The following is a 25,992-nucleotide window of genomic DNA, read 5'->3' on the forward strand; positions in this document are numbered from 1 at the left end:
AATGGTCATACTTTCAAACTGTCTACGCTATCATCAGTCATCTATCAGTGCAAAATTAGGTAATCCTTGTATCTTATTACAAGTAGATTCCTTTTTTACATATACGTCTGCCCGAGTACTTAAAACATCCAGAACTACATTTTCATGCTCTGATGAAGGAAGTTAAGCCATTAACTCTACTTTTGAGTACATCTCAGAGAGTGATTTCATTCTTTTGGAGATTAGGTTCTTTAACATCACTTGAGATAATCAGCTGAAGTCATTTAACTTACACTAATAAACAGCAATGAAAGATGCTTCCCTGCATTCTTTTTGTGTCATTTTGTTTCAGTCCTAGGATGCTTTTGTAGCTTAATTTTGCCAAATATTTATTTCATACAAGATGCTTTTATAATTAAATATGCAGTAAATGGTATAAATATTCAAAGGTATTCCTGTGATTTTTTGTTATAGAAATACTTGGTTTTCATTATCTCATCAACTGTTAATTTAGACCTCTTGATACAAGACCACTCTTGGATTGCACTTGTTTCTTCACTTATCTGTATTTGCCAAAAATCTTTTGAAGCAAAGTAATTGTACAAGTTTGAGAACCAGGCCCAGCATTTTGGAAGCAAACTCTGGAAGGTATTTTGACAAGTACATGCAGGCGTGCAAATAAATACACAAACACATATGCACACAAGTCACTGTCAAAATAGACAAATAATTAGACAAATACCCATAAACATACTTAGAAGGCGTGCATTTAGACTCCTTTGACTTATACTACCTGATCTGCATTAACAACAGTAGAGACAAGATCAGACTGAAGGAAGGTCAGATGGAAAAATTACCCTGTACTTGTTTTATGTGTATCATGGAGACAGCTGAACACAACATAGTAAGGCTTGCAGTATTCCTGACTGATCAATGCAAAGATGGTAACTGATTTTCTGGGGTAAAAGATGTGAACACTTAATCACCACGGCATGTTTTCAAGTAACGAAATTACTATAAAAATTGACATTCAAAAGGTCCAAAGGCCAACTACAGGGACATATAACTCACCTACTGCTATGCTTCAATTATTCCCCAAGACCAACACTGCTGTCTAAAAATATCCATTTGAAGTACATCCTGACAAGGATCCACAGAAAGAAGACATACAACCAAGATAGCAAGTAAATAAATTATTCATTTATTTCAACAAATAAATACCCTGATTAAAAAGAAACGCTATCTTTTGCTTTAGGCATTCCATGAAACATTTAAAATATAGTTATAAAACAGTCTACTTCTAAAAAAAGCTCCTCTTCGCCCAGCACTTAATGTATATTCTAACCAATCAGCTGCTGTATGCTGTGAAATTTATGAGATCCCGTTATCATCCTCCCTCTCATTGCTCAGGAATCAAATATACCGAGATGCAGCCCACCTTGAAGTAGGAGGATTTTGGGACTACCAGTTCCAAGCTCTCTCAGATAACATTCTGCCTTCTGTCAACTCTCTGATGTCTGAATGAGCTTCCAGCTTGTGCACCCTCATTGAAAGGCACTATGTCCCCAGGAAAAGGTCTTTCGTATGAATGAGCAGCTTCCCATTCAGAGGTTTCAGATTCATAATTAGTACTTCGCATGCCAAAACAGTACCTTGCACGAAAGCAGATGCAAATCTAAGAGCAGAGTGCCACATACACCTGGGACCACACACCTCTCACTGCATGAGGTTCCAGCATCCTTACTAGCTACAGTTTTGCCAGGTTGGTGTAAGAGAAGGCCTGGATTTCTGGTTTGTGAGGATTTCCTCTGTACTCCCTAAAGTACTTGTCTTCACTATGACTCAGACAGAAAATTCTTGTTCAGCAGCTAAAATCTTTTACTGAAGCCTGTGCAAGAGAGAGTATTGAGTTCTCCCAACATTTGTCAGGAAAAGACAGTTCAACACACGAGAGCTGAGTGCATTTGTGTGCTCGGAGACAAGAGGGGAAGCAAAAGCGGGTAGTCACTGTCAGAGCTGCCTTTTGCTCCGTGAATATGAACAACCTTGTTCAGTGTCTCCTAACAAGCTCTCCAAGACACCAAGTAACTGGAAAAATCCCCTCTGTTGTTGGACCCAGAAGCTAGCAGTAAAGACAGTGAGAAATACTTTCATAAAAACATAACCAGAGCTATTCTGTGATTCTGGGAGGGTGCAGCCCTGCACAGCACTGCAGCAGTCCAACCTAGGGGCCACAAATTCTTGAGTGCTTGAATGCTGTGTGCAAATGTAGCAGAGGGCTGTCTGCCCTGTACATGGGTAGCACGAAGATCTACCCATCACTTACTCTCAAATAAAATAAGGACTCCTAATCTCTGAATTTGAACCACCAGAATATCATTAGCTCATCAAAACTGCGTGCGTATTCTTCGTAAATTGAGGCTGGTTGGTTCTAATCATGTAAGCAGATGACCCATCATCAGGTCTGAGTGGTTCACCACCCTGCAGCTTGTACCTGCCTTGCAGAAGTTATGTAAGACATAACATGGTTACATCAGCAAACAGACACGCACTTGCACTGCCAGCCAAAAATTAGCCAGTGCCCTCATATACTGATGTATCCAAAATGTGCTCTTACATTGCACAGCTGCAGAAAACAGCCTGGGGGCTCAAAAGTAAATTCTGATTCCGAGTGATGTATGGAGACCTAAGTTTTGGAAGTAGAAATAAGGTATCTTATCATAATCTGGTCAATTCTCTGCAATGTTCTCACCCATGGGATTAGGCTGCCCTTTTACTCGGCATGTGCAAAAATGAGCATCTTCTTACTTGCCACATCTGTTCCTCATGTGTACCTCAAGTCATATGCCTACATTTTTAGGATTCCCTTTTTTATTCCCTTTTTTATTCCCTTTTTTTTTGGGGGGGGGCAGGAGAGTGGGGGAATTTGTTTGTTCGGTTTTGTGGGGTTTATTTTTTTGCATTTTATTCTCATTAGACAAAGAGCTAGTCCAGAATTAAATTAATCCATGAAAGTAAATGAGTAGTTAGTATGAATTGATTGGTGGTAGTTAATTACAGTTGAAGACTGCCTTATTTAAAAATAAGAGCTTTTATTTAAAAATCAGATTCCATTGCTTCTACTGCAACATGCATTTATTTATGCATCAAAATGACAGTTCCTTCTAATTTCAGGGATCATCATTAACAGCCAACAGGGCTTGTGAAATATGCACTAAGTGTTCCACAAGGTTCTACAATACTTAAATATTACTTTCAAGTTTGCTATTTACTTAAAACATATTAAGATTCAAATCCAAATGCACCCTAACAAACAGGTCATGATACAAAAATAGTAACAGCCCAGGACTTGATTTCAAGATAGTAAGTTTGTCCACATATAACTGTGGACCCAGTCAGGCCTTTTAATAACCATACTGATGCATGAAAAAGAAAAGAGAAGGAAAAAAAACACAAAACCAACACAAAAAAATAGCCCAAGCCACAGTCAGAGACTACAAGGTTGAAAAATATCTTACAAAATTAATTTTTCTCTTTAGCAAATTTATATGAAACAGTAAATCTCATATCATAATATTTGCTATCATTATATTAGATGAAATTCCCAGCTTAACTGAATTCACAATATCCACTTTCTAAACCAATGAAGTGGGAAAAAAACCACCCACCACAACAAAAGAAGACAAAAACCCCCAAACAGACAAAAAAAACCCCAAACCCCCAAACCAAATCAAACAAAAAAAATCCCCGAAACAAACACTAACAAGGAACTGTAATCAGAAGATGTTCTCTTTAATAAAATAAATTAAGTTAAAGAAAAATAATAAGTGCCACAATGCTTCCTAATTTTTTTAATTGTGTTTTAGTTGAACATTTATTACCTTGAATAGCTTACTAATTTGACTGAGACACGCACCACAAAGTTACTTAACTCAGCTAATCAGCAAGAAATGAGCACAAAAAGAGAAGATAGCTTATCAAAACATACATCTGATTCTTTACTTCACAAGGAGATCATAGTGTAGTTACGTGTATTTGACTTATATGATTTGATTGAATTAGCACTTGAAATCTTTTAAATAGAGAGGCACTGAAAAACAGTATACATAAAGGGCCTTTATACATATGATGCTTGTCATTGACCCAAGCATGTGGCTCAGCTATCCAGCTGGGACAGAGATCTGGGAGTTTGGAAAGTCTTTCTGAACTCAGTGGTTAGCTAGGCCAAACGACTTAAGAAGTAAAACTTCAACAAAACATAGCACTGTAGGGAGATACTTCTCTGTATCACCAAAAAGTCAGTATTTCCTGAAGGTTAGTGTGCAACAAACTTTTTTCCTTGTTTATTCTGTATGTTTGTTTGTTTGTTTGTTTGTTTTATGAGTCCTTCCTTTTTTTTTTTCCTACCTTAAGAGCCGCCCGTTGCTAAGACAGTAACTGTCAAACCTCGGGGAAACCCTTTCCTGGCAGGTGGGGAGCCACTGTCCTGCCACAATCATGGCAAACATCTCACCCAGACTCTGGTATCACAGGGACACCCTCTCCCTTCAGGTGTTGCTGATAATGCAGAAGAGGCAGCCTTTGAAATTGCTGGCTGCCACCAACTGAGCAGACGGCAGCGTGGTTGGAAGAAGGTCCTGCGTGCACACAACCATTCAGATTTGTGGCAGTGCACCTAGATGCTTCGAGAAAAAAAGAATGGAATGGAAAAATTTGTTCAGTGGCATTTCTAATGTGGAGTGAGTTATAATATTAGAAAAAGCTGTGGGCAGAACCAAGACTGGATATTCAGAGAAAAATAAATTTGTCTAAGCAGTAGTCACAGAGCTCCAAGTCAGCTGCTAGAGATTTCAGTTTCTCTGGTAGTTTGGGATATAAATAAACTCGCCTTTAAATTCTCTGCTTAGCTTTCACATAACATGATGCTGAGATCTTACCTAACGTGAGTGTTATTCTCCCATTCTCCTGCTGCTCCCCCCCCACTTGGGGTGAGACATCTCTTCAGGCACATGGGCAGGTCTCTGAGGGCACTGTGCTCCACCAGCACGTGCCAGAGCACCCACTCTGTACCTCTGCCCTGTGCCTTCCTGCCATCTGCAGAATGGCACACCTGGCTGGGGGAGCAGCCATCCTGCACGACAGAAACTCTGGCAGTTGTGAATGAGGAAAAAGGCCCTATATTTAGACGTTGCCACATTCCAGCACCAAAAATGTGTCATAAACATATGCTGCCACGAGAAACAGAAAGGCTCTCTCTCTTCTGTACTTCCATACTTCTGCAGTTGGTAATTTTTGTGCCAGTAAGTAAACATGTATAGAGCTTTATAGTGAATCAATATTTCCCCCCAAGGTTTTTTTCTCATTAAAGAACGCGTGTTCCAATGCAGACAGAAAACTCTTAAGTAAGGATTGATTGAATGCAAATGGAAGGGAAAATCTTCTTTGGAGCTCCACTGCAAATAAGCCTCAACCATTCAGCTGTAAATTTATCATCACAAAATGCTCCATGAGACAAGTAAACCAACACAGCTTCTAAACTAGTACAAATGATGATGCATGTGACTGTCAGTTGCACTCCTCTTGGAAACAGGTGGTTTGTTTCTACAACAGTGGACGAGAGAACACAGTTTTCCCAAGAATACTGCCAACTTTGGCCAAGACCTAGCTCCTTGCTGTTTCCTCTTGTGCAATTACTGCTTTCTGTAGCATAAAAATAGATTATATGTCTCAATATAAGCAGAATAACAATTCTGAACTGGCGAATGATAGCCAACACTTTCAATGAATTGACTTATCCTGTTTGAACACAAGGCTCAGGAGTGCACAACTGCAATAATAAAGGGATTTAGAAGGCAAACACAGGTATTTTGTGCATGAGACCAGTGCCTCCCAGAAATTAATTCCCTGACTCATGCACTTAGATTCATTAATTAACACATTTTTAGTATCGTTCAATGCTATTTTGGCAACTTCCATTTTACTCTTTGAACTGGATGCTTGTGTTTTCAATAACAGGGATGCCACTAAAATTATGCTGTAAAACTTTCTGGTAAAGGAAATAGCCTTCATAAGCTCTTGATTTAACTACCATAGTAGAGTCATAGAATATTTTCACAGGAGGCTGCTCCAAACACAAAGTGTTTCTTTAGCATCTGGAGTACAAAATGATAAAAATAGAGCTCACATTTTGAAATTTTCACTGCATGAATGTGAGTTTCTGTGTATTTGCTAGACATCTAGCTTTAACCACGTAAATCCTTTTACAGTGATTTTCCTTAGGATTTTCATAAAGGTTTTCAGTCATAAGTAAAGTGAGGCTGAATTCCACAGAAATTCTGGGATCAACCATAGAACAAAGTGCCTAGCACTGATTAATTCAAACTGAAAGTCTGTGAAACTTTTTCATCTAATTAAATTCATCCCAAGTCTAACCCACTAGCAGTAGAAAAATCAGCTTCTAAATAAAGGAAGGCAAACATATTTTTCTATGTTACACTCCTTTCCTGCATTGAGTTGCTCAAGTGATGAAGAATAAACGCACCTTAACAGGACAAAAAAAGAAAATGATTTACTTATATCTACTTTTATGTGTATTATACATGTGCATGTATATATTGTTCCACACAGGCCTTGAAATCCTATCTATTGACTGGAAGCATACACAAATATACAGTGCCACTGGTATTTAAAATGTTTGCCCAAATTCCTTGGCTCTAAAAAAGTCTGCTATTTTTTATGATTTCTGAAATGCAGTACATAAATATTTATAACTATTTTAAAGTTTCAATGGGCAGCTGTATATATCTATTAATAAACTGACATACTATATATATATATAAAAAAAGTTATCAAGATTCGCCAACACTCTGAAAAAGCTGGAAACAGGTTATTCCTTTTTCTCCCACAAAGATCAGAAAACCTGCAAAGTGCTTCTTCAGTAGCCAAGGATTCATATAAACATAAAGGCCTTGGAGAATAACACAAGTTGAATGCCTCCAAATCTTGCTGATGATGAGGCACTGACAGAGCGTAGTGTTTACAAAATATACTCGGGTGCCACTGACATCAGGACAGAAGGAAAAACAACACTAAGCAATACTGAACATTACTTTCCATGTCTGTTAACACACCTCTGAAGTATGATGAAGATTTTATGTGACTAAATATTATCAATTGCTGAGGATAAGAGATACCTGAAAAAAAAGTTGTGCAACAAGGTGCAATATTTTCACTGTATTTCAGCTTATAGTTTCCCTCTGTTGACTGTAGAAATCTCCACACAATATGAGAATTTGGGGCATCTTACCAGTAATAAAATAGTTAAATAAAAGTATATCCCATAAACCTCTGTAAGAAAAGAAGAATCCATTCTATTTGGTATCTACAGTTGTTTTAAATTTGTCCTCTGTGAAAGCATTCTGGCAGCATCTCACAAACAAATCACACAGTAAGGATTCAGAACCCCTTAAAAAAAAAGGTGAAGGCTTCAGCTAGGAAGAGAAGAACATATTTTATCTTATCTTGAAAAGCAATTTCTTAAGTTAACTCTAAGGTCTTATTTCTTGCTAGCAAGGGGGAAGATGTAACAAGAGAAACAAATTTTGCTTCTGACAATTTTCTAATCTCCATCTCAAATGGGGTTGAAAACAAAACACCTTCAAAGAAAATACCTTCTTCTTATTTCATACCTGTAGGTGGATGAAACAAGATTGCCAGCATCATGGTCAAAAATATTTTTGCTGTACAGATGCTAAATGAACTGGGCTTTCACAAGATTTCAGAAAAAAAACCCCGTATCGTAGTTTTGTGTGAACAGTGTTTCTTATGTTCTTATCTCACAGACAAATGCTTTTGCATGCAAAACCTCAGAAATGCAAGTATCAAAAGTTGGACAATGATTTATTCCATCATTTTAAATGTAAACACATTCTGCTCTATCACTCAACTCTTTGTATGGGCCAAAAATTTTCTTTAAAAAACACTACACTTGGGGGGAAAAAAACCCAGAACCTTTAGTTCTACACTTTTTAAAGTTAATTTCAAAAATATATAATAATGGATGAATGCAATTATTGCAGTGTGAACCACTTAAAGTATGCACTGCAGTATCACAAATGAATTGGTTCATTTTCACAGCTGCATACTTTAATTCAGTGAACTTTCCAGACTGTTTTGCTGCTACCTTGAATATCCACTAAGATATATTTCCCTTTAAACCATCATGCAGATTAGTTAGAGCAGCTTATGTTCTGCATCAGAACTCCTTTAACACACAAAAAGCTTCTGCAGCCAAAACACTATGTTTCAATGGTTGAAAATCATAATTAGACATTTGAAACTGTTAAATATGAACACTGAAAATATATCCAATTACTAAAAAATTTATGCTGCCTCAGTCATTAAGTAGAACTGCTTGATAAGGAGTGTTATTAAAGCACAGACCCAGAAAATGGAGGATCTAACAGGTGCTTTTCCACTACGCCAGATGCAAACCTCTGTTAAGTGTCTGACACACACACTATGCAGTTATGCTTTTTAATCTGTGCATCTGGAGGTGTGATGTCGGAAGGACCTGTCACTGTCAAAACTGAAAATCCAAAACATGCAGGGAGGCAGAAGGAGTCCTTTTCTATCTGAATGCCACAGGTACCTCTGGTCTTCATCCCAAGAGTTCTGCAGTTAAACCCGGCACCCCTGCTTTTTCTGTCTACCTTGTACTCTTTTCTTTGTGTCATCCCATACCCTGTTTATTTTTATCTTTTATGGGTTTGGTTGCCATTCCTGCCTAATTTCAAAGGCCTTTTTTTTTTAGCCTTTAAACTTTTAGCTGTGACTCGGATTGTCTGATTCACTCTTTTGAGACCGAAATCTTTCCTGGCCCTATGAAAATTTATTTGAAAAGCCCAGGGGAATATCTAACTTATTAAACAAACATTCTGGATGATTGAATTGCACCCAATCCCTCCCAGAAAACAAGGGATAACTGGAAATATGATGGCATCGAGTCCCATCATTATTGGACAGGCTCTGCCTCAGACCTGCCTGGAGGTAGAGCTGCATCACTTTTTGTTCTAAACATATAGAATCAAATGAAATTAATATTACATGACTATGTAGAATTGCAGAGAAGCAATAGTGAATCCCTCCTGCTCTAAGAAATTTATTTCATTGCTTAGGGGAGTAAATCAACTTGAAAGAGTGCCAGTAGCTGGAAACACTGGTTTCCTCTGACACTATACCAGGGCAGATCTGAGGGGGTTTTTTCATTGTAAACAACAAGAAAATTTAATATTGATACTTTGTGCATTCACCTGAACTTTATTCTACAAAACAAAGCCAGGCTGTAGCACAAGTATAGCTACTGTGTTGGTGGAGACAAGATTTCTCTTTGGCTAGGAGAGAAAGAAGCACCCTGTCCCTGGGACAAAGGAGTATCTTGTCTCCAGCAGCACACAAACCCCAAGGATCTTGGTTCATCTGTTTTCCTTATGTTTGTAGTGGCAGATATTTACGTGGGGCTCGTGATATTCTTACTGCAAACGTTGGATGGCAAATAAAGAAACCAACCACCCGATTTCCAAGGAAAAACAGAGAAGAAATTCTGGCTGCACGCAGTTTTTACCTTCAAAACTGACCAGGTAAATTCATCTGGAGATTTTAAAACTGCAGGATATATATATAACCAGCAGGATAAATAACCAGCAGGAGTGTATAATTTTTGCTTTAAACAAAAATATTTCTCACTTCAGCTATTCAAATCAACATTAATAACACTGTCCAGAGCGTGTCACTCACAAAATAACCCTAGGCGTGGAAATTATGTCTAAGCTTCCAAGGCAATTTGCAAACACTCCAAATGTACTGAAGAACAGACATTCACATTGACAGTTGAATTCTTCAACTCTGAAATCAATACATGCTTTATTTTCTATGAAAGGTGTGCAAATGTACAGTAATAGTACTTGATTCATGTAATTAGAATAATATTATAATTAAAGACTCTACAGTACGATTTCTGCCGGTAGGAACTGATCTAATTTCTGTGAGAAATGGTCTTTTCAAATCAGTGGGCTGTAAAACAGACCCACAGTATTTCAGATCCATGAAGATCAAAAGAACAGTTTTCGAGAGAGCAACAGGCATCAATATCATTCTTTCATAGTTCAAACAACAGTGAAAGAAAATGCAAAGGATACTAACTGATCTCACAGGAATATGGCACAATGGGAGGGCTTAATTACTAAAACCAATGCTCTCTTTGTCACTTCCTTCTCTCTCCCCTAATCTGCATTCATGCAGCTTTAAAATCCACAATGGTTAGCCAGTTTCATTAGTCTTTACTGACACTGTTTGGGTACCTGTGTTGAGGATAGCAGACTCTGAACTATCAAAGTCAGTATTCTATCCTATTATCACCACATGACTGAAACACACAACACACTTCTTAAACCTCATTACAAACAGGATGCTCTGGGACTGTGCTCTTTATTATTAGAAACACATGCACATAATCCTACTGAGTATGTTTTTACTCAGGCCGTGTCAAGCTAACAGTGACTAACCATGAACACTACTGCAATTTGACTGACAGAAGCAGAAATTGAATTTGACCAAAAAAAAAAAAAAGTGCACAAATTTTTTTCTAAAATGAAGATAAATTCAACATCAACCAAAAAGAGAAACTAAAAAAGTCTTGCTGTTATGTTAATTTTGGTGTGGTGTGGTTTTTCTGTTTTTTCTTAAGCAGCAAACTAATGCTGGTTAGAACAGAAATTAAAAAAAAAAGAAACATTCTTCCAAAGAGCCCCCAAGTCTTCTAGGGGAAGGCCACATGTGTTGCAGTTTCCACTGTGTCAGCTCCATTTAAGGCTGAGCTTCAAAGTCTGGGTTAGCCACTAAGGAGACACAGCAATTCAGTCCATCCTCAAGCTCACACACAACTTTCAGCGAGCAGAGGTAGCCTCAATTAATTTCAAAGGGAATGCTCCCCGTAAACAGTGTCCTGCAGGAATGTTTGCAGAACTGAAGCCTTGACGTGGTGATGTGTTTGAACAGCACCACAATGATGTCTATTTTCCATGTCAGATATACATGCTGTTACTCCCTCCCAAGGAATGAAAGCGTAAAAATATTAAAGAAATAATTGCAGTTAGGATTATACTCTTTAAACACTTTGCTATAATATTAATAATTTAATGTGCTTTTCACTGAAATATTTGCCCGGCTTGTGATGATTCTTTTGGATGAAGTAGTTCTTCCTTCTCCCAGACACTATATTTCTATCTGGTTTTATGGCTCATTAGCTTTTTCAGATATACTTCACATAGGTATATAAAATTATGCTACAGTATTTTTTGGCTTATTTAGTTTTGAGCTGCTGAGAAAGAGCATTTTAAACTCTTTGACACCTGTTACAAAATCCAATCACGAGTTACCTAAAGACAGACATCATTTGCCTCTTGACTCTTGACTGTGCTCTTAATTAAATGTAACAAAACTCTAAATGTCTGTTACATTACCCAATTAAACTCATCAGTAGATATTTATCACTGGAAAGAAAGGTTACATTGAAATCTTTAACCATCCTTACATTACTCAGTTTTACACTTTTTTTTATTCTATGTATTCGTTTTTCTGACAACAGGAACACTTACAATCTCTCCCCATAGTAATCACTCCCTCTGTGGGGAAAACTCTTCAATGACTTCCATCCCAATAGCAAATTATTTCTTTTTTTTTTTGTCATTAATTCATAATTTGTTAAACTGTTCAGCAGTAGCATTAAGTAAAACATCAGTAACTCACGACTTTATGTCCCCTAATATGGGGACATATGGTCATTGTCTAATTCATTAGTAAATTGTGGGGGAGGTTGTGAAAATTTTTATATTAAAATAATATATAAAAATGCAACATGCAATCCACTGGGAGAAAAAAAAAATACAGAAAGTGCCAGCATTTTTCTGGCTGAAAATAATTCCATCACAGCAGACCATGAAAATCAGAATACACCTGCTGTTTACCATAATCCTACACCCATTTTTTAAGCATTATACGCTGCCTATTTTAAAGAGGAGTAATATGTGAAAATGTGGGGACAGCAGTGAAGTCTCAGATTTGGCATACATTGTACAGAGGAATTTTGTGTCTCTTCAGAAGACTCTAGTGTGAGTTATCAAACTGCCCAGTAGTTACAATTAGCCCTGTCCCATGACTGATCTCATGTTTTGAACATGGGTTAATGAGAAAATAGTAACCTGGTGCACATTTACACACAAAAACTACAAAAGTTTTGCTGGTGAAAAGAAAAAAAAATCGAATTTTTGTCTCATTTAGCAAATGGCATATGGAATTTTCTGCAAGGCATGTGGTACTAATTGAACATGGTACGAGTCCACCAGACAGTCAATATAGCCATGAGGTATCCAAGGAATGTTTCCCTTCAGTGGACATTATCTGTGTATTGATTTGATGGCCTGAATGGATAAAAGCTTCGGTAACAAACAGTGTTTGAGGATTTGGGAACTGCACTTCTATTCTTATCTGTGTGAATGCTGCAGTTGCTGAGGAAAATTTTGAGACACTTAATAAACGAGCAAATTAGGAACTAAACAGGATCAGTTTATTTTCATTTACTCATTAACCACTTACTTTGGTATTTATTTTCAACTTTTGTTTTTACATTGAGACCACTGCTCTGTGACTCCCATGCCAGAGAGCATGAAGCCAAAGTTATCACCCAATTTTTTTAATAGGAACAATAATCTAGGTTCCATACATTTTAATGACATTAACACACACCTAAAAGAAAGTTGTATGGTACTAATGATTTATTTTGAAAATTCTGATATACACGATGTGTATAAATACACTTTCAGGTACTTGACACCAACTGAACTGATTAAAATATCAGTTATGCTATCTGTGTTAGATATGGGTTAATTATTAACTTTAAATGTTAGTCCATTTCTATATAACTTCAATTCTCTTTTCAATTCAGGTAAAACGAACAGCAGCAGTGAATTCTCACTTATCCTAAGCAAAATTAAAAGTCAAATGGTTGAGTCCCCCGAGCTAAGGTGAAAATGCTAAATGACTTTCTGTTAACCAGAGTATTTCTGTGCAAAGGAACATCAGAGTCTCAGCACCACTATATCCAGCACCAGTGGGTTATTTTTATCGAGACACTTGAAGAGTAACAGAGCAGCAGTTTGTGTCTTGAAAGGTAGCACTGACTCCTTTGTAGCTCCAGTAAATTTCAGAGTAGTATAAAAGACAGCACAATTTCAGTAGTGCTCTGAATGGGTCAACTTCCTCAGCCTACCACCACTTGCAAAATCTTCCCTCACCACTAACGGAAAGAAATGAAATCTGCTTCCTAGTCCTTCAACAGTTAAATGTGCACTCTGCTTTTGATAACGAGACTGGAGAAGAAGCAGTGAGAGTTAAGTAACGAGGGTGTCACTCAGTTTTAGAGCATCCTGAAATAAAGTCACACTGTGACTCTCATACCAAAAATAAGATGAGATTAAAAATAGACCTGGAATATTGGTGGTCTGTTACAAAACAGTTTAACATCCAATACAAAAGCCACTTTGCAAATAAAACATGGCAACTGAAGAACAAATCCTGGAAAATAATGTTATTTTTGTACTTTCTGCACTGAAACTTTTATGGTGAAAGGTGTGACCAGAATCTTACCTAACTACAAAAAACGCTGCACATACCCTTCTCTTGAAGGCTCTAATTTAACAGGTGGTTTCAAAATACTTTCAAAGCATATGGAAATATCACCCTGCAAACCTAAGAACCTCTGCTCTTGACATGCTGTATCAATGAATTGAAAAGAGCAATAACATTTAAGGTGGCTGAATCCTCATTATGTAAAACAAGCTGCATTTTCCTCCTCTACCCCCTACAGTATTTCTATTTGTGGAACACAATAAGAATTGTGCTCTCTGCCTTACTTCTCTAAGATTTCAAATATCATTTCAGTTTAGAAACACACCTGCCCTGAGAGGTATTTTCAAACTGAAAAATCATGCACGATTAACAGTTTTTCTCACATCAAGGGCTCCTTCTTTCCTCCTGTACATTGCACCAGACATATTGAAAGGCTACGTATCCAAGATATATACAGTATGCTAGATAACACTAAAACCCTAAATTCAGAAGGAGGAAAAAAACCCCAAACCAAAAAGTAACAAAATCAGCTTTTAGCTTAGGAACAGTATTTTCACACAGCTGTAGAACATTATATGCAGGTTTGCTTTAATGAAACAAATTAACACAGCTTCCCAACCCTGCCTTCCTGCATTTACATTCCATGTATTATGCACCAAAAAAGCAATATACAAATAGAGATCCTTTCAGCCTGACTAGCCTGTCTGCAAAACCAGCAGAGAATTTTCCATTGATTAAAACAGAGAATGGAAGAAAACAGACCAACCTTCACAATGTACGTCACACCAGGTCCCAGGATCTTCTCACTCGAGTGCAGCCATCCTCGAGAGGGTTTACTGACAAAGCTGCTACTTTGATTCCAATCTTCACCTCCCAGGTGCATTTCCTCTGACCGTGCCTTTTTCCCCATACTCATCTTGCTCGCGTCCTGCTGAGAACACGAAGTGGCAGAGACAAGGTTACATGTGTTGTCTGAAGCCCCTGCTGCTGAACTAGAAGCACTCGAGCTTCCCTGCAACTTGGAGACAGCAAGCTCCTTTACTGCAGAGGAGAGGTTTTTGATACCCAAAAGGCTGCCTGTGCTAGAGAGTTTCAAGTGGGACACTTTATGGATGAGGCTACACAGGGTGGTGGGTCCATCTTCGTGGTCCTTGCGGAGAACCTCCGGTGAGACCAGGTACGAAGGTGAGGCTGAAGTCGTGGCAACCGCTGAGACCTTGCTGTTCATGGACAAATTGTGAATAAGATCATCAACTGATGTCACAGAATCATTCCTGAAGCGGTTGTACTTGGTACGTTGAAGCATGCCCTTCTATCTGCTCTCCTGCATATGTTCTGGCAAATCTGATGCCAAGGCAGGAGATGCCTGCACTAGTATAACAGGCGATTCATAACGACACGGACGGATAACAAGATTTTGGGGTAAAAAAAAAAAATCAAAGAGTATAAGGAAAAGCAAGCAAAAAAAAAAAAGTATATTTTTAAGCAATTTCTTTTGGTTCCCTGTTAAGGTTGGGTGAAGTAACAGTTTTCTGTGACTGAGATCCCAGTCCTGCTTAGAGCTGCCAACTCGCTCACAGCAAAAGCATGACTCACACAAATGAGAAGGACCCTTTTCAACAAAAGGCTGTGAACACTGCAAATCACTTCCTGTAGCCAAAAAAAAAAAAAAAAAAAAAAAAAGAGAGAGAGAAGGAAAAAAAAAACCACATCCACCCACTTACAGCACACTAGCTACCAATCAATTCTCAAATTTCCTTTTCCTATCTTCTCAAACAGATATTTCCTTTCAACCTTTAATTCTTATCCCCTCCCACCACCCTTTTAGTACCAAAAGCAATTACCTTCAAAACTGAATTAATAGCCTTTATGAAACATCACACTTTATTCTTCTGTTAAAATTCTTCCACCTCACACATTTGTGAATCTATAAAGAAATCACAATTAGATAGCAAATACTTGGATAATATTTACATACATATATCCCCTCTCTCCTGTGCCTGCAACAAAACACAGGCACCTTAAAGGTTTTCAGAACAGATGACAGAACTAAGGAATATAGACATATTCTCCCACAAAGGCAGTCTAACAGTGCCTTTTTGTCAGTGCTGTCCCTCACAGAAACTGTTATATCCCAATTTTGACAAAGAAATCCTTCTCCCCGTTACTCCACAAGAACATTCTATTTTAATTCAGGAATTACATAAGTACCTATGTGTGAAGAAAAGCATTTTTCTGATGTCTGACAACAGGCTTAACAGATGTTTTTTCTTTCACCACTGATATTCACTCTGAAGAAAGACATGAAGGTCTTCAATTCACTGGAATGTTTGGTTTGATTCTGAAAAACTCAAAAACCTGAAATAATATTAAAAAGTCCAGATAGCAGCAAACTGACATCCTGCAGTGAAAAACAAAAAAAATGGTCTTTATTTAGCATGTTAGTCAAAAACACTTGATCTGAGAAGTAGCAAAACATGCAGAAAACAGGTATTTAATGTTTCCCACTTTTTTTTTTTTTTTTAAAAAGACAAAATATGTACAGCATTGTGACACACAATGCCCATCACAAGCCATATGGCTTTTTCCTATAAATCAATCTGCTTTGCAAAACATCTTTTGGATGTAGGACAACACACTGCATTATAAACAAATTCAGACCAGAGAAGTTGCATAGTGCAAAGCTATTTCTTAAATACATGACTAACTGCAGCACAACTTAAAGGAAAAAATCCTATGGAATTCCTTCCTCCTCCCATTACTAAAGGCTGCAGTATACAAAGTGCAAATACAGTGAAACAGCCAGCTCAAATACAGGTATTTAATTAGTATATTCATGACATATTCAATTAAATCAACACCTCTTATCCCAGCAGTGATGAATAATGGCAATGTCTTAGTCAATGTAAAAAGCAGGTTTCTACTGATCTGCAGAACAGCCTTTCATCACCACACTGCAAACCTGCTACAGCATCCTCACAGCATGCATTCCTCTCTTCATCCTCCTAGCACAGCAACAGCAAGTATACACACCACAGCCTATTTTTACGTGTCTCTACTGCCCAGAAAACCCTACTGCTCCCGAACGACTGTCTTCATTAGAGGCGGCTAGCGAGACTGCAAAATGTGAATGAGATTCTGAGCGTGTGAATGAAAGGGCTGGCTAGCATCCCCACATTTCTGTGAATGAAGCGAGGCCTCGCAGCCTCTGCCAGGCAATCCCTTGGGTGCTCACCAGCCCAGCCAATACCAGCCGGCGCTGATGACTCATTCAGCAAAGCCTTGCTAAATAGTGGAAGATCCCATTTCGAGCACAGGCGGCACCCTTTTTTTTTTTGCGGCAACGCCAAGAAAATGAAGCCGGCGTCCGAGCCGACGGGAGCGGGTCGCGAAGCCCCCCGTGGAAGACGGGGTGTCCGCCGGAGAAATGCCCGGGGTGTCCACGGGGGCGGCAGGTGAGGAAAACCGCGGAGTCGGGTCTGGGTTTTCTCCCCGACTGTGTTCATTCAGCCAATTCATTTACATCCAGGACAGGAACATGAATGTGCACATTTCGTTTGATGTTTGATTGCTCCCCGCGTGCGCCCGCAGATTCACCGGTTTTTGCAGGTCTGCCTTCGCAGACCTCCGGTGAGAAATAGCCCCAAACAAACAAACAAACGAAAACAACGACGAAAAAAACCCCACACAAACAAAACCCCCAACCGGACGAACAAACAAAAAAACCATAAAAGACCCAGCCACGAAACAAAGCCAAAAACCTGCCTGAAAAAAAAAAATTGCATGGACTTATTTACCCCTTTTTTACCCTGTTAGCACAGTAAATATTTAAAGATGGTATGATCATCGGTCCACTGAAGGGGGGGGGGAGGGCAGAGGGAAAGCTAGAAGACAAAAGCTTCCCAGAGCACCAGCAAGAGGTCTGTTTTCTGGCACTGTTTCACTGGACACAGAAATGCTACCAACATATCCGTAGGATGCAGAGCTCTTCTGGAAACCTGATATTAGACACTGCAGAGGACTAGAAGCCACTGCATTACCCAGTGCTTGAAATCCAGTGCTTATTTCAGTGTCTGATTGGGGAACTGTCTCCTTTACAAATCCAACCCTAAACTGGGAGAACAGAACATTTTAAAACCCTGCCTTTTACAGTTCCTGGGATTAGAAACAGTGCATAATTTTGCCCTACGTAGGCAGCAGGTTCAAATCCAATTCCGGGAAATAATGAATGAAATAAGGAGACCGTGTAATAGGCATAAACTCCAATTAAAATTAGGATCTAGCTCATTCTAGCTATTGCCAAAGAATTTATAATGTCTTTGGCATTTCCAACACCATGCCCGTAGCTTGTACACTGATTATACCACACCTGCCTTCAACAGGCTTGTTGCTGCTAATATCATAGACAGCAAGACATTCAAATCACCATTTCTTCCTTATCTCCATTTGCAACCTATGTTAAGGCAGCTCGTAAAGTGGATCCAAGTTGAAAATTAGCCTTTTTCTTTCCTTTTTTGCAGGGCTATGAACCACCATGATTAACAAATGGCCGTGGGACAATGACTTCATCGTTGACCCAGTAATAAAACGGCAGGTGGAAATTCGATGTTAATAAATGCAAAGTAATATATAATCCTAGAAATACATACTCAGCGGGGGTGGTGCACACTGCCTCTGACAAAGTACAGCATTTCTTATGAAGCAGTGGTAATTTTGGCATCTCGGACTTCTTTTCCAACTTCTGTTGGTTTTCTTTTTCATTTCTGTTTTCTCATGGATGCTCCTCTCATCCTGGTGCCGTCCTTGTTTCATGTTACTGTTCCTCCTCTTTTTCCTCCAAGCAGCACTCATGGTCATATCTGTAGCTAACACCTTTTCCCTTCTGTATCTTCACTACCTCTGCAGCCTGTATTTCAGAAGAAAGTAATTTGTATTAACAGCAAAGGGTAGGGAAAAACCAGATGCTGGGGACAAAATTAGAGGGAGAAACTACATTTTGTTGAGGTTTAAAAGGTTTTAAATTGCTGCAGTTGCAAACATTGTCAATATACAAGCTAAACCGGGTAAGATGGTGTGATCACCATAAAGAGGAAACACAGGCAGTACAACCACTATGTTCCTCTAACTGTAGTAAGAAATTCTCTTGAATGCAAAAAAAGGTGACTTTCAGTGACCCGTATTTAGAGAAATATTATTCACAACATCAGATTTGGCAAAAATACCCCGTTCCAGTAACACACTGTGGTCAAACATGTACTCTATCCGAATAAGTGCTAGAAACTGTTGAAGTTCTGCTGAAAGACCATTTGCATTTCCAGGGTTTCTGCCTGGTGGCAGTAAAACTGCTTATGGACTAAACTTGATTTAAGAAAAATGTGAAAGACAGTGTCTTTGGGGGGGAAAAACAAAAAATCCAAAGTGAATTTGGGTTAGCTAAGTTAAAAGAAACAGTGAATCTGTCCAGAAACACGAACACAGATGTTGCTAAGAGTTTTAATACTATACAAAAAGCAGCAATAAGGCCATCATAGTTGACATCCATCTTTACAACAAGTCCTAAACAATTACTGTTACTATGATGTAACATTAAGCCATCAGCAAATAAGATGCTATTCCTCACATGGACACAAGTGTTTATCCTTGGGCTTTAGTAAATGTCCTTGCAGAATCTTTAATACTAACAAATGGTCAATTCCTTAAAAAAAAAAATATAATGTTTCAACAGGACAAAAATTTCTAATATCCTGTGGGGACATTCTTCTCTTGATTAGTAAATTCAGAAGGAAAAATACCAGCTTTCTTTGCAAGATAGACATATACCAGAAATCTCTTACCCACGAATTTATTAATCAGCCCAATCCAGCTTGCTTTATGTGAGACAACCTCAGATGATGTAGGTAACAGAGGAGCAAGATGACATCAAGGCAAGCTGAAAAGAAGCATGATACAACCTTCTTAAGAAAAAAATATTTCTAAAGAATTTGATCTCTTCTGTTTGTACATACTTAATATATCATATTCTGTATTCCTCTCTTTCTCTGATTTACCTGCACACAGAGCTCAGTTACATCCTACTGTGATTTCAAGGCTTATCATGTAGCTGACAGAAATAATGAGAGGCACTGAACTTCCCATCAGCGCCATGACTATCTACCTCTGCCTCAAAATATTTTGCAGGAATAAAAGAGTGGACTGGGCTCACACCACTTTTTTTCCATACTGGGTGTTCGAGTCAGGCCTCAGCTTACTGTCCTAGGCAAGAAAACCAAACAACCACCAACAAAAACCCCCAAAGGCCTGCGGGCAAAGGTTATGGTCCTCCCCCAGCAGAAAACAAACAAACAAACAAACACACAAATGCATACAAAGGGGGGAAAAATCAAATAAGCCAGAAAAAAAAACTATTTTAACAAATTCCAGTTAATTTATTTCAATTAAAAAAATGTGCTGTAAACTGCCCCCATCTCCCTTCTCTTTCACGGGCTCAGAGTTTTGCTGTTTCCGTGGCAACATTATTGCTAAGAGTGGGCTGTGCCAGGAAATGGGAGCATTATCTGCGGCTTTGCAAGTTATTTCTCTGGAAAACCACGTTACTGGAAGTATTACTGTTCAAAATCAGCGATCATTAATCGTTAATGAGCTACTTCAAACTCAAATTACACCGGTAGAACGCAAAATTTAAGGTCTGAAATACACCAACATGTTTCTGTGCTGATGCTCATGTTTTGAGCCAGAAGCTGACCCTAAACAAGGAGGAGGTTTTTCTTCTGCTAGCTGAGAACACTGAAACAATTTTGTCGTAAGACACATTCATCCAATGAAATATGACATGAAACATTTGGAAGAAAATGAAACTTGTAACTCCTTCTGCTCCATTAGTGGTTCCTGGGGGCCTACTGTTAAAAGTCAACACACTATAAAAGTTCAGAGAAAAGATGGATCTGAGATAATACCCGAATCTGAACATGACAGTAAGCTTTTGCAAGGCAGGATCATGCAGGGAAGTGCATTAAAATCTGCAAACTGACACTAAACCAACTCTTGCAAACCCCTAAAATTTTACAGTAAATTATTTGTTTCTCTAAGCCAGTCCCTGAAGTGAGAAAGAGAAGTAGCAGCAGTGTAAAAGGGATGTATTTTCTGAAAAATACACAATCCAAACGCACAACCAAAAGCTCAGCCATGTCTGTTTGGCTGCCTACACCTGCTACAGACATCCTTTGTAACCAAAAAGCCTTTTCCAAACTAAACAATTCTGTGTTTCCGTGATTTTTCCTCTTTCTCCCTGTCCCAAGCTGGCACCCTCTGCACCAGGGGCCACACTCCAGCTGGAGCATCACCCTAGAGAGGTACTCTGCTTCCCAAAGAAATACATTCCAATCATGTTTTCTTCTGTGTCCACAAACTGTGACATGCTCAACAAACTGTACTTCATTGTAAATGATGTAATTAGAGGCCCATAACATTCTCTCTGGTCCTATGATACCTTCATACTGATGGAAATGATGCTGCTTCTGGGTATGTGTGCGTTAATGTCAAAGTGCCTCCAGGTGTTTCTACTTTAAACAATCAGAAAAACCAGAGATTCGGACGAGAAAGTAAATAACAACCTAGTTCAGTGACAAATTATGCAAGATCTTCTTTGCTGTCTTCCTTAGATTGGAAGCCAGTCATTTACTTATTTGTTAACCCAGCATCTTTTTGGTTCTCATTCATGAAATGCATTTAATAATTCAGTAGTCTTCTTTTCTACTTTGTAATAAGGTGTCTATTTTTGTTCTGCTGAGTTTTTTAAAAGCTTTTTTCGAGTACTTTATTTTTATTCTGTTCATATCTTCTTTTCCTAGGAATGTTTTGCAAAGTCGCTTTAAAAAAACCCTCTGTATGAGCTCTGACTTCATGAGTTTCCTACTGATTTCAACAGGAGTCAAATTCCGTTGCCAATTTCCAAATCCCAACGTAAGTCTGGGAATCTTAGTTGTGTCTGACTTTTTGTACAAGATTTCTTAGGTTGGCTGCCATTCACAAAGCATGTTTATTTTTATGAAAAAGTAAATTGCTTCATTTATATTTTCCTTTATAAATCTATGAAAAAATTATTTGTTATTTATAAAGTATAGGTACAAATATGTGCTTTACGATCACATTTATACTCCAGCACCTACTGTTTATTAAGATAGCTAAATTCTGGCAAGAAGAGCACAAATGAAAAGGATAATGTGAAAAGATGTGCAGTGCACTTTGTTGTACCTTTTGGCATCAGGCAGGGCAAACTATACTTTGTCTGAGTAGGCAGGAGTCCATTAAAAACCCCAGACTTTCCCAAATCCATTAGTTCCCCCTCCCCTAATTAACAGGTTATCATCGAAATTATAAGAACCAAAAAACAACAGGGAGTATGAATTACCATCTTTGTCTCATGTTGCACATCAGACCAAAATTCTGGCTTTATGTGTGTAGAGATTTGGTGGCAGCAGCAGAGCTGTTCAGACTGCTCTCTCCCTCCTGTCACTGACTGCATCACCTTTGCCATGTTGCCATAAGATGCATGCTGTGGCATCTGGATGAAGAATAACACAGGAAAAATTGTTGGGGGCTTTTTGTTGTTTATTTGTTTGTTTGTTTGTTTGTTTGTTTTCAACCAGATCAGATTTAGACTCCAATGAAGAGAAAGAGGAAAGGAGTTGCATAGGTCAGGAAGTGTGCCTAATACCCACTTGCATCAGCTTCACACTGAAACACAACCCATTAACCTGTGCTGCCAAACCACACAGGTTTTCTTGGCAAATAAGGAGTTAATGCAAACCCACTGTAGATTAGCTTTAGGACGGAAGTAATCCTAACCAATCTGCAGTAGTGTGTAAGAGCACCTGTGGAGGGTTATCCACAACAGCCCTCACAGCACTCATTCCCAGTGAACTGAGAACGAGGACTACTTCTGTATTATTTGTACATATAGCTGGTATGAGTCACTGCACCCGTTTGCAGTAATGCTGCTTGTTATCTGACCAGAAGTGATGGTTCACTGCTTGCCACAGTCAAATGGAAGAGGCATCTGCAGACAAGTGTGTATGTGCAGTTGTGCAGGCTGCACACAGGCATGCACCTGTTCAGGATGCATTCCTATCTCGGCTAGGTTGCTTGTCTTCCTTGCATTTGAGTCACCCTAGATGCAACACCAGGTATGGAAAGCAGGATTGCAAATGCGTGAAGGACGTGATAATGAGGCAGGGCTGGGTGGCAGGATTTAAATAGCTGCTTAAATGTTCACTTAACCGGACTGCAGTGTACAAAGTACGCTGCTAGTAACGTGAGGAAAGGCAAGAAGTAAAATGGCTGCAGATGAGAAGACTGAGAAACTGTTTTAAGCTCCATGAACTGAAGCAGAGCAGAAGGAAGGCAAGCATCCTTAACTCTGAAAGGCACTCCAAGACTAAAAAATGTTTAGAGTGGCAGAGAAATCGAGACAAAGGTGTGTTTACTGCTCTACTGTCATACAGGTCAACTTGTATATTTCCTGTAGCAAAAGCATACAGTGAATTTTCTCTAGGTACCCTCAGGCAATGTGTTTTGTTTGCTCAAGCAGGGCAAGCCCCTGAGAAGCTTCAGTACGATTAACGTTTAGAAAGCATGAAAACTGTTGTTATTCTGAGGGTCAGCAGTTCTCCACAGGACTTCAGGCACATGACCCAGGGATTTCAGTAACAACAAAGCGAAGATGTCCAGCAGAGAGGCTGGAGCAAAAACTTGGCAAGTGCTTGAACAGACAAGAAGAAACTGAAGCCCACTGGCTAAGCGCAGGTAATTTATGGGTACGCAGGTCAGAGGAGCTATCTCAGAACGGGAGAAAAGGATCAGCTATGAGGGTTTGTTGAGAAATGCATGCATCAACAGCCCAACTCCAGAACTGCCCAGTGCTGACCGTGGACTGGGTTACAATGAAGCACTGGTGCCAGGATGAAAAGGTGGAGGAGAGATGCCACCGGCAGAGACACTGACACCAGCTCACAGTTCCAGAAGGGAGAAAGGAAACAGAGATGTTGAAGCCACCATGTGGCCTGAGACGGTCTGTTAGAGCAACAAGCAAAGCAGAAGGAAAAATCCTACCAGGTGCACTGAAAACAATCAGCCTTACTATCCAGTGGCAACAGTAGTGCTGTTATCCCAGGTAGTTGAACAAGCACATCTGAGAAACTAACAGAACACTGTCATTACACTCAATGTTAGCATTGTACACATATTGATTGTTTGCTGTTATTATTCACTTTGACTAGGTTATGAAAGAGCAAGGATCCATACTGTTATGAAATTATCACGTGCCACTGAAGCAACCTGTTAACTGTCTTGTCTAACAGTTTTTACTGACCACCATGAACTGCAATTATCCTTAAACTAACACTTTAATTTGACCAACAGCACTTTATCTGTCTAGACTACCAAGACACGGTCACAGCAGTGCTTTGTGCTACTAAAGATGCTTCTCTACCCAAATGCAAGAAACTTTACCCATAGAAACACAACTTCGCACCTAACAGTGGGCAAATACTTTGCCTGCTTTTGCACAGCACTGGACTAACATATGCCTGATCAGAATATCTAAACTGGCAGAAATCTGTTGTTTAGCTACAAGCATTAGGATTGCCATGCGGCTGCAAAATTCTTAAGTGCAATTAAACTAAAAACTCAACAGTTAATGCAAAAACAATTCTACTGCAAAAATTTTGTACTGAAATACACGTCTGTCTGCTGTGCAGTGACTCAAATAACACAAATGTTCACAGACATCATGACGAGAGCCAAATGAGAGAACAGGAAGATAAGAGGAGGTTTCTGTATAGTGAAATGTGGGTAGATGGTAATGTTCCTGGACTGAAACTCTTTCTTACCTTACCAATACCATTTTAATTTTGGTTTTAACATTTTTTTTTTGGCCAAAACAACAGGGTTTTTAAGTAAAAGCAAAAAAAAATATTCCACTAGGAAAACATTTCCTACAGGCACAAAAAAGCATAACCCATATTTAAGCACTCTATACTGCCTCCTTGTAGCCCTCTCCAGCACCTTTCATCATGTGTACACACACAGCCATGCCACACGACAAACTTTCACTCAGGCAAAACTAACACCTGCCCTCTGCTGTCCAAAATGCAAATGAAGCTGGAAGGAGCCCTTCATTTCCACAGAGCACACTGAGTCTCACGAGAGCATCAACATCTACGGGCAGCTGTATCACTTCCCAGCAAATCACACCTACAAGACAGAACAAGAATGAAAAACTTACAAGCCTCTGCAACGTTACATGTGCTGGGTTTGGCTGGGGCAGAGTTCGTTCTGTCCACAGTAACTAGCGTGGGCGTAGTGGTTTGAGAGCCCCAAAATCCAATTCTCGAGTCCAAACCCCCCTTCCACATCTCAACCCAGTGTAAGATGGGTTTTCCAGACACCACACAAGACTCAAAATGGGGGGAAGGGAATATATTACAGTGACTGTACAAATGAATATTATAATACATCATATGCAATCTTAACTTTGGATTTGTGCTGAACACAGGGTTGACAACACAGAGATGTTTTTGCTATTGCTGAGCAGGCCTTACACAGAGCCAAGGCCTTTTCTGTGTTTCATACTGCCACGCTGGGGAGGGAAGCTGGGGGTGCACGTGAGGCTGGGAGGAGACACAGCCAGGACAGGTGACCCAAACTGTCCCAAGGGATATTCCAGACCATGTGACATCCTGCTCAGTATATAAAGTGGGGGGGGGAGAAGGAGGAAAGGGGGACATTTGGAGAGATGGTGTTTGTCTTCCCCAGTGACTGCTACATGTGATGGGGCCCTGCTCTCCTGGAGGAGGCTGAACACCAGCCTGCCCATGGGGGGCAGTGGATTCATTCCTTGTTTTGCTCCACTTGTGTGCACAGCTTTTGCTTCCCCTACAAAACTGTCTTTATCTCAACCCACGAGTTTTCTACCGTTTGCCCTTCTGACTCTCTCCCTGATCCCAGCCCTGGGGGAGTGGGCAGGGGGGTGTGGGGAGCTTGGTTGCCGGCTGGGGTCAAACCACTACACGATGTTATGGCAGGAAGAAGTGACTGTGGGCCATCAGAAAGCAAGACCATGGTTTAATCCCGTTTAAGAGGGCAGCAATGTCCTGCCTGCCTGTCTCACCTGCTCAGAAGCACAGAGTACTGAGGAGCAATCCTATTTCAATCGCTGCTTCAGCTTTTTGTTGTTACAAAAGAAAGCAGTCTATAAAATGCCACCAATAGATAAACAATCTTGCTCGGCCTAGGGGGGGTCCTTTGCAGGAGAAATGATCTTTCCATCACTTA

At 39.4% G+C, this 25,992-nt stretch overlaps 1 protein-coding gene across 10 annotated transcripts in view; it reads right to left on the reverse strand.

Moving 5' to 3' along the window:
- SHC3 (SHC adaptor protein 3) overlaps positions 1-17,717 on the reverse strand; it is a 60,536-nt gene extending 42,819 nt beyond the window's left edge. The window contains exons 1-5 of one of the 10 annotated variants that reach the window (XM_027670981.1): positions 16,524-16,855; positions 15,874-16,063; positions 15,507-15,589; positions 14,728-14,882; positions 14,429-14,590 (exon numbers count right to left, since the gene is read on the reverse strand). In XM_027670981.1, coding sequence (XP_027526782.1) covers positions 14,429-14,578 — 150 coding nt within the window. In that variant the 5' untranslated portion in view covers positions 14,579-14,590; positions 14,728-14,882; positions 15,507-15,589; positions 15,874-16,063; positions 16,524-16,855. Of the gene's footprint in view, positions 1-14,428; positions 15,304-15,506; positions 15,590-15,873; positions 16,064-16,523; positions 16,856-17,702 lie in introns of those variants that run through there. The other 9 variants (XM_027670979.1, XM_027670984.1, XM_027670985.1 and 6 more) reach the window with 9 other exon arrangements.
- Positions 17,718-25,992: the final 8,275 nt, after the last annotated feature.

This window comes from Neopelma chrysocephalum, unplaced genomic scaffold (genome assembly GCF_003984885.1).
Source record: "Neopelma chrysocephalum unplaced genomic scaffold, ASM398488v2 Primary Assembly neopelma1_97017, whole genome shotgun sequence".
NCBI classification, from domain to species: Eukaryota; Metazoa; Chordata; class Aves; order Passeriformes; family Pipridae; genus Neopelma; species Neopelma chrysocephalum.